The sequence below is a fragment of the Propithecus coquereli genome, unplaced genomic scaffold (genome assembly GCF_000956105.1).
Source record: "Propithecus coquereli isolate 6110/MARCELLA unplaced genomic scaffold, Pcoq_1.0 Scaffold54, whole genome shotgun sequence".
NCBI classification, from domain to species: domain Eukaryota; kingdom Metazoa; phylum Chordata; class Mammalia; order Primates; family Indriidae; genus Propithecus; species Propithecus coquereli.
The window spans coordinates 2,324,563-2,334,237 of NW_012151285.1; the positions used below are offsets into that span (position 1 = coordinate 2,324,563).

At 39.3% G+C, this 9,675-nt stretch overlaps 1 protein-coding gene across 1 annotated transcript; it reads left to right on the top strand.

Annotated features, from left to right (window-relative positions):
* The first annotated feature begins 1,010 nt into the window (after positions 1 to 1,010).
* On the top strand, positions 1,011 to 9,449 carry MIS18A (MIS18 kinetochore protein A). The gene is made up of 5 exons (XM_012657408.1): positions 1,011 to 1,477; positions 4,196 to 4,262; positions 5,233 to 5,355; positions 8,611 to 8,707; positions 9,312 to 9,449. The coding sequence occupies exons 1-5, from the start codon at positions 1,144 to 1,146 to the stop codon at positions 9,390 to 9,392; spliced, it is 702 nt and encodes a 233-aa protein (XP_012512862.1). The 5' UTR covers positions 1,011 to 1,143; the 3' UTR covers positions 9,393 to 9,449.
* The last annotated feature ends 226 nt before the right edge of the window (positions 9,450 to 9,675 follow it).

The window sequence follows — 9,675 nt, forward strand, 5'->3', positions numbered from 1 at the left end:
AGACTGCCTTATCTGAAAACATTCTAAGCCTTTTGATAAATCTTTATTTCTTTAACCAATTACAAATCAAAGAATCTTTGAATCCACCTATCCTGTAAGTCCCCCGCCTCCCCTCCAAGATGTACTGACTTTTCCGGCCAAACCAACTACACCGGCCATGTATTGATTAATGATTTTACCTACAATTTCTGTCTCCCTAAAATGTATAAAACCAAACTGTAACTCCACCACCTCGGGAGCACTTACTCAAGGCTTCTTGGGTGTGGCTCCCCAGGATGCAGTCACACTTACTCGGCTCAGAATAAACCTCTTTATTTAACAGAGTTTGTTTCCCCCCATTAGCAGTGGGTCTCGTTCCAGCAGTAACAATGCGCAAAGGAACGGGAGATGAGGGGGCTTCCCACAACCCCTGCTTTCTCCACCTCAAGGAAACCTGGCCCCCGGAAGCAGACAAACTAGCGTAGTGGCAATCAAAAGTGGAGCTGCCTATACACAACTGTAATTTGTCAATTCACACACACACACAATTTTTTTTTGAAAGTGGAGTTGCCAATGCTTACAACGTCTACACGCCAGGGATTTTGTCAGAAATGCAAATTCTCGGGCTAAACCTCTACCTACTGAACCAGAATCTGAAGGTGGGGCCCAGCAAGCTTTGTAGAACTAGGCCCCAGGTGATTCTTAGACAACCTAAAGTCTGAGGGGGCTGCAGCATCTCAGGGCGGGACGAGGCCACAGGAAGCGGGGGAGTGTGCTCCCAGCTCCTCTACCTGGGCACCGTACGGCGGCGTATTCGCTGTTACTAACCATGATGAAGGTCTTGGTGAGGAGCTGGTAATTTATTTAGAGCCCGTAACTTTCTCAACGATGTCCGCCCTCCCCGGCGAGGGGATGAATAACCGCTTTAAGTGGACAAGCCAAGCCGATCTCCAGCATCCTCACTTTCCTTAGGGTGGAAAATCTGACGCAGGCGCAGTGACTACCAGGCCCAGTCTTGCCCGACCGCGAGCATGCGCACTAGAGGCTGCTCATCGGCCCGCCTTCTTCAGGCCTTCGCTCCTTCTGGGCCTCCGCCCCCTCGCCCTGTCACGCGCATGCGCAGGCATTTTTCCCGTGGCGCTCTGGGGCGCGCGAGATTTGTAGATGATGGCCGGCGCTTGGGTGCTGGATTGTTGCGGAGGATCCTCTACCAGCTGTACATGCGGCGATAAGGGCAAGTGGAGTGACTCCTTGCTGTTGGGCAAGCGGCTCTCCGAAGACTCGAATCGCCACCAGCTGCTGCAGAAGTGGGCGAGCATGTGGAGCTCCACAAACGGGGACGCGTCGGTGGGCAACAAAGAGAAGGCGCGGCTCGAGGAGGCGGCGGTGGCAGAGGAGAGGCCGCTGGTGTTTCTGTGCTCTGGCTGCCGACGGCCGCTGGGCGACTCGTTGAGCTGGGTGACCAGCCAGGAGGACACCAACTGCATCCTGCTGCGCTGTCAGTTTGGGCCAGCCGGGGGTAGGGTGGGGGCGGAGGTGGAGGCCGCCTTCTCCCTAGGTGTGCCGCACCTGGGCGGCCCTAGACGGGGAGGGCTCCTTAGCGCTGCCCAGGAACTTTAAAAGCAGAAAAATCTTGAGAGTGTTAGCTTTCTCAGCAAACGGGGAGGAGAAGGGTCACCTCTGCACTTGGGCTCACGGGTGACGTGTCTTTTTCTGGGCTTCCTCATCCCATAAGAGGAGCGATTGAATCAGCCTCAGTGTGAGCATTACTTAGAAACAAATGGCAATACTTTTTTTTTTTTTTAAAGACCCTAAAAAAAAAATCGCCAGTAGATTATAAACATTTATGATGTAGCCAGTACTATTAATCCCTACAGAAATTAGTGGACTGTTAATGAATAATATTTTTAATGATTTATTTAAGAAATTAAACTTTCCATCTGCCTGCTTCCTGCAGGGGGTTGTCAGGATTGATTTCTCAGATCTTACTGGCTCTATCAGCGGATGCCTTTACAGTCTCAAGTGTTAAAAACATAGAGATGCCAGTAACTTGCAATAAAAGCATCAACAACCCCATCAAATTTTGAGAGGCAGGACCCCATAGTAAAAAGAGTTAAGAAGGCCAGAGTTCTAGCTTTTAATTCTGGTTCTACTGGTTACCTCCATGTTGTCCCACCATTCCCTCAGTTGGTTGTTTTCACAGTATTTATTTAGCGGTAAAGTGGCTCACATACATTTTTCTGAATTGGTGTACTATTAGGCTGTTGTTTTTGGATTGTGGTTTTCAAGGTGATGTTTTTGCTGTTTGAATTCTGTAAATATTTTGATGGCAGAAATTCACCACCAGCTTATTGACATTTGTGGAGTGTTTTCCTTCCAGGGTGTAATATTGGGAATAAAGGGGCATACCGGTGTCCACTAATGGACTGGAACTTTCTGCGACTTGCTGTTTTCCATAAGGATACATTAGTTTATGAACTATTATTGCTGAATCCCTTTACGGTAGTTAAACATAAGCCAATAACATACCTTTCTTGTAGTGATTCATTGAGAGTAACCCTTTGCGCCCATTAAAATCAAACCCTGCAGAGGGGTGTAAAAGTAAAAAGGACTTCTTATCCCTTGACCCACACACTACCATAGTCCCAGAATGCCTTATTCTCATTTATAGTCACAGATATGTTCCTTGCTTGTGTGAACATATTTAAACATGTAAATTTTTAACAACACACCTGAGATTATATTATTCATATTACTGTTAAGCAAGCTTTTTTTATTCCACATGTACTGAATATTTTTCCATATTAGTGTATGTAGATATACTTCACTTTTTGGCAGCTGCTTGGTGTACCCTTGCTGAGTTTGCCACTTACTAGCTGTGTATCCTTGGATAAGCCACATAACCTCTTTGTGCCTCTCTTCCTCTGTAAAATAGGGATAATATTCACATGGGGTAGTTGTGGGAATTAAATGAGTTAATGTGTGTCATGTACTCAGAATGCATAGCAAGTGCCACTTAAGTAATTTCTCTAATGGGGGTGCTGTTGATCCACCCAGTCTGTCCCTATGGATAGAGGTCTAGGTTGTTTCCAGCCTTGCCACCATTAGAATAGCATATATTTGGGGTGAGATTTTTGAAACCGTAGAAGTTCTTTCTTTAAATGAGTGAGTTTACCTTGCTTACAGCTTTTTAAGAAATAACATGTTTGGTATTACAACTTTCATTTTATTTGCAGTCTGTTTTTATAGCTTTTCTATCTTTGGCCATGTGGGCTCTTTTCTTTGTTTTGCTTTACATGTAGAAATACTATTATTTCTGCTATTTAGTTTTTTTATATCAGTAGTTTTTAAATTTTAAAAACTATAAATATCTTGATTTGTTAGCTTTGGATAATCTGATTTAACAATTTAACACCTCCCCCAACCAAGACAAAGAAATGAACTCTTGGATTCTTTTTCATTTCCTCCTTACCTAATTTGAGTTAGTTTAATTATTTTTACTTTGTCAAGATTTATAACATTTACATTCTGTTCTGTAGCCATAACATGGCCTTAATATAATGTTTATATGAATTCATTACTTGACTTCAGTACTCTTATTAATATAAGAAAGCCTCTTAATAGTTTTCCCATCCTGAGTTTGTTTGCCTAATCATCAATGGTCCCTCATCCCAAGAAAACAAGTTTGAGTGCTTGAAAATGTTTTCCTGTTTTTATACATGAATGCCTACTTGGCAGCATGTGCAATTCTTGGGAGTGCTGTGATGTTAGCCTAGCTCACAGCAACCTCAAACTCCTGGGCTCAAGTGATCCTCCCGCCTCAGCCTCTCAGAGTGCTAGGATTACAGGCATGAGCCACCGCCCCTGCTCTTGATCCCAATTTCGCTGTTTGACAGAAACTGTTTGCAGTCTGTGAATTGAGGTTCTAATGGTTCCATGTTTCACTGTTGATTGATTTTTCTCCTTATTCATTTTGTTAACATCAGTGGTTTTCAGGGAAAGGAAGGAAATAACTCTTACTTTGCCATCTTTTTCCTGAAGACCTCAGGATATTTAGTTTTGAACCACCTTTGTGTGTGTGTATGAGACTTTGGGCTCTTGTTTTTTCTGGTCCTCTGAATACTAAAATAAAAGTTGGATTAGATGTCTAGATGCTCTAGATGTCTGCATGTGTATTTACAAACCATATTAATACATTATTGTTCTTTCTTTCTAGGTGTTTCCTGTAATGTTTCTGTGGATAAGGAACAGAAGCTATCCAAACGTGAAAAGGAAAATGGTTGGTGAGTAAGGCTTTATCTATGTGAGTAAGGCTTTATCTATGTGAGTATGTATGTTAGAGAAAATGTTTATTTTTCAAGTAAAAATCCTTAAAAGATCATTACCAGTAAGGTTACTTGGGATAAAGCTGTTTTCATGGTAATCAGTATAAAATCAGTCATTCACATGTATCAATTCTTGAGCAGTTGTGGTTGCCCTTAGATTTTGAGATGTTAGTGTTTCTAGATTCCCAAAAGCATATTCTGACACTCCTTTTTGGGTCTTTGGGCTTGGTGCTAAAGAAAATCGCAAATAAAAATAGAAAAAGAAAATATCTGTATCATAAAATCTCAAAATCAAATGGTGCCTTAGACCAGTGCTACCCATTTTTTTTATGTCATGACACATTCATAAAATGCTAATATCACACATACACCACCCTCCCACCCCGCCACCCCCATTAGAGTAAACAGACAAGGCTGCCTGTGATCAGAAGCAAACAACACAGGAGCTCCAGCAGTCCCAGGCCCTACAAATCTTTTAATAGTGAGAGATCAGACATCAGGCTGAGAACCAGCCAGGCAGTAAGATTTCAGCTAGAACTAATAACATTTGTTTCATTGTAGTTATCTTCTTTAGACTGTCTTTAACACTTACCTCATAGTCTTTAACACTTATCTCGTAGTTGCAAATCTTAATGCCAGATTGAGGAGTTTATATTCTAGAAAAACACCACCTTGGTATCCTCTCTTCTTATTGCTTTTTTACGTTTCTTGTCATTTATGCTTAAGGCATTGTGGCCTGGAGATGACTGTCCTTGCATTTGCATTGCAAATATCTTATTATCATTTTTTCCTATCTTGTATATATAACTTAATATGGTAAGAATAACATACTTGACAAACTTAAGTGTTTGTGGATTTTAACAATGGGATTTTTATTATAGCGAGTTGCTACTTTCTTTCCTAAAGCGATGACATTTCTTTATTGCAGCATTCTTGAGACTTTGTACTGCACAGGGTGCTCACTCAATCTTGGCTACGTATATAGATGCACTCCCAAGCATCTTGATTATAAGAGAGACTTGTTTTGCCTCAGCGTTGAAGCCATCGAAAGGTAAGTTTGAGATATAAATGATTACGTAACAGCTGATGTCTCGGAAAGTTAAGTTTGCAAAGAAATTGGCATGAAAACATCAGAACTAAATCAACACTGGTTAAAATATATTTTCGAGTAATAATTTCTGACAATAAAGTCAGTGATTTTTTTGCTTTGATGTGGTTTATTTGTTATTAGAAAAGTCAGACACTCTAAATTGTAGCAGAAAACACTGAAAATTTTTTTTGTAGTAAAAATGTGTTCAGTTGTTTTTAAAAATTAAATGTACTTTAATAGGATTGTTTTAAAGCAACGGTATGGATCAATATATATAGTCCAGTTTTCTTCCCCAGGTTTTTTGGTTTTTTTCCTATTTTTTGTAGAGACAAGGTCTTGCTCTTGCTCAGGCTGGTCTCAGAACTCCTGGCCTCAGGCAACGCTCCCACTCCGCCTCCCAAAATGCTAGGATTACAGGTCTGACCCAGCAGGCCTGGCCTCTTCCCCCAGTTTTTAGCCTCCAAGGTATCATGAAGAAATAGAAATTTCAAAATGGTTAGGAAAGAAGTCCTTTTGGTTTTCTGGAAAAGCAGAAATACAAAGCCCAACTATTTCCTATAGTAAAGAATTGTCTGCTTTTTTTGAGAAATGCAAGGAAAATCCTTCACTCTCTAAGATTTCTAAAAAGTGTTAGGAAACTGTGAATTAGGGGCTGAAGACAGACATCAGTTATAGAATTTCAGACATCTTTTTTTGAGAGAGAGTTTTGCTCTGTTGCCAGGCTGGAGGGCAGTGGCTTGATCAGCACTCACTGCAGTCTCAAACTTCTAGGCTCAAGCAATGTTCTTGCCTCAGCCTTCCAAGTAGCTAGGATTACAGGCATGCACCACCACTCCTGGCTAATTTTTAAAAATTTTTTTGTAGAGATAGGGTCTCTCTTATATTGCCCAGGTTGATCTCAAACTCCTGGCCTTAATTAATCCTCCTGCGTTGGCCTCCCAAAGTGCTGGAATTACAGGCATGAGCCACTGACCTGGCTGCAGATATCTTAATGGTCTTCCAATTCATTGGCCTTTAAAGAAAACACAAAAATAAATCAGTTGACCCCAGTGCATTTTCACTTATCCTGGAAAAGATGTAACCCTCAGTACTTTAAGGATGCCTAAGAAATCTTACATATCAGGAAAGAAGAACAATTTAAGGAAAGAAAGTGCCTAGACTTCATTATTCAAGCTATTTTATCACTCCTGTTGAATATCTTAGATTTTTTCCTCTTCAAAAAATTTAAAACAGTATTCTTTTTATGGTTCTAATTAATCTAATTGATTCAATTATTCCTTGGTAACTGTAGTTTTGCCACCTTTTTGGAAACTAGACAAGTTTAGATCAATTTTTTTTTTGTTTGTTTTTTTGAGACAGGGACTTGCTCTGTCACCTGGGTAGGGTGCAGTAGCATGATCATAGCTCACTGCAACCTCAAACTCTGGGCTCAAGCTATCCTCCTGTCTCAGCCTCCTAGTAGCTGGGACTACAGGCGTGAGCCATCACACCCAGCTAACTTTCTATTTTTTGTAGAGACTGGGTCTTGCACTTGCTCAGGGTAGTCTCAAACTCCTTACCTCAAGCAATCCTCCTGCCTTGGCCTCCCAAAAGTGCTAGGAGTATAGGCTTGAGCCACCATTATCCAGCCTAGATCAAAATTCTATGATCTGCAAACTTTTTATAGCCCTTACACAAAAGAATAACGTAACAAGTACTGTTCCCTGTTACAAAGCGTGTAGGTCTGTCTGGAGAGATCATCTGTTTGGTCTTAATATATGAATGAAGACCCAGGTCCAAACAAATGCTCTGTTAATCTCTGAGAATTTTACCAAGGTTTGTGGAAATTAAGTAAGGGAGAATACAACTATAAACAACTTGAAATCTTTTAATAGAGTAGAGTTGGTACAAAACTTTTAAAGATGATATTATTTGTGTACAAGAAAACTCATGGAAGATTTTTGCCCAAGGATCATAGTATCGAAGCTGTTTTTCCTGAACAGTTGAATTTAGTGTAAAAGTTGCCTCCTGGGGCAGGATTTTAATGCCAAGAAATCTGGTTTTGTTTTAGAAGTGTATGCCTTCTATAACGTATATTTACAGTTTTATAAATTACTCAATGCCATTTAATTTTTCCACCTTATCTCTCTCTCTCGCTCTCTCTTTCTAAATAGGACATTAATTACCTTCTGCAATTTTGCCTACTGTGCTGTTTTTTAGGAATATAACCCGTAGGGTTTCCAAGAGAAGACTATTCTTATTTGACAAAAGAAGTGACGCACTGAAGTTGCTGCACATGACAAAAGTCGTCTACTAAAGAAATGCAAATGAACCAATTTTCTTTTGAGGAACACTGGCATTTTCTTCCTTGCTGTTTAGATTTATTTAGTTACCAGCACTGGGCCTGATTTCATCCCGTTGCCAAGTTAATTTTTCTGCTATTCAATACTTTTCTAGATTATAACATCTCATAAACCCTAAAGAATCAAGCAAAGCATAACTTGGAAGTAACTGTTGAAGTTGCCCAAATTTAGGTCATCAAGAGTTGACTTCACAAATTACTTACTTATTTCTATTTTAACAACAGAAATTTATTGTCTGAGTTTTAGAGGCTGGAAGTCTAAGATCAAGGTGTAGGCAGGGTCGGTTTCTCCTGAGGCCCCTCACGTTGGCTTGCAGGTGGTTGTTTTCTCCCTGTGTCTTCACGTGGTCTTTCCTCTGTCCAAATTACTATTAAAAGTCCAATTGGAAAATACACATTTCCAAAAAGTTATATAAAGCAAGAAAGCAGTGACTTTTGCAGGATCTTTAAACTTGCCCTTAGAATTTTGAACTGTGAGTGAAAATATTTTGCCACCCAGCTTACTAAAGAGCAAGTTTATTCCAATGACGAAATACTTAAAGATTAATATGGAGAAATATCTGGTCAAAGCTGTTATGGAGAAAGACATGATTTTATATAGCCCAGCTTCCTAGGAAGGTTGCTATTAACAAGTATAGGGGTCTTACTTGTTTTCTTGTTACTAACATACAGTGTAATTTACATGGAGTTTTAGTATTATTAATTGACATAAATTTAGCATTTGTTCCTTTTTCATAGTTTATCTTTGTTTTTGTTTCAGACGGGGGTCTCACTATGTTGCCCAGGCCTGGCCTCCAGCACTCTTACCACCTTAGCCTCCCAAGTAGCTGGGATACCATGCTCAGTTCATATTTTCACTTTGTATTGTACTTTAGTTATATTTTAGGGTCCTCTGAAAAGCAAATTGTGTCAGAAGATAAAGAGCTTTTTAATCTCGAAAGCAGAGTTGAAATAGAAAAGTCTTTAAAACAGGTAATTTTATTCTGTACCTTTTATGTCTGTGTACGAACAACTTCTTGCCAGTGAACAAGGGCTCCTCCACAAACAATGATTCTCATCATGTCATCTGCTTTGATCTTAGCACTTGCACAGTGAGAGTGCTTATTTTATTTCAGTTGTTAGTAAAGTTGATATTTTTGGGAACCAGACTATAAATTAAGCTAAAGCTTTATCAACAAAATAAAAAGGAAGACATTTCATGCCAAAGTCAAAACAGTATATGTTTTAAAACTGTTAAATTAGAAATATATCTTTGGCTCAAATCAGTATTTTATTTGATTGGGTTCTTGTGGTATAAACAGCTTTATTGTTGAATGTTAGCATCTTTTCATGGCCAGATAGGCAAGATGGTGATGAGTGTATAAAGGAGCCATAGATTATAGGTTGAGAACTACTGTCAATAGAATTATGTCTTATTTAATAAAATTTAGTTTATGCCTCTAAATAATTATATTAGACACTGAATAAGTATCTATGTGTAATGCATGAAATGTTCAAAATTGCATTAACAATGTATATTCATGTTTAACCATGTATAATTTTTAATCATATTCATGTGTTTATTTTAATTCAACAGATGGAAGATGTCTTGAAAGCATTACAAATGCAGCTGTGGGAGATTGAATCAAAATTGCCCTTTACCAGTTACAAAAACTGAACTCTACTCTGTGTCCGTCACTCTGCCCTGTCCCTTCTACCCTTATTTGTTAAAAGAGAAGAATTGTAGCATTACTTTTACAGCTATATTTTATGGTAAAGAGGTGATTGTTTCCCAATTTCCAATTTTAAAGCCATTTTATGGTACTTTCTGGAATTGGAATTAGGAGTTTTTATTTTGATAAGAAAGTGGGATAATTTTCTGAACTGTTTTCTCCTCTGTATCAAGTTCATTATTCTTCCTTTCCTATTTTTTAAGAACTTTAGTTTACCTTTAATACTTG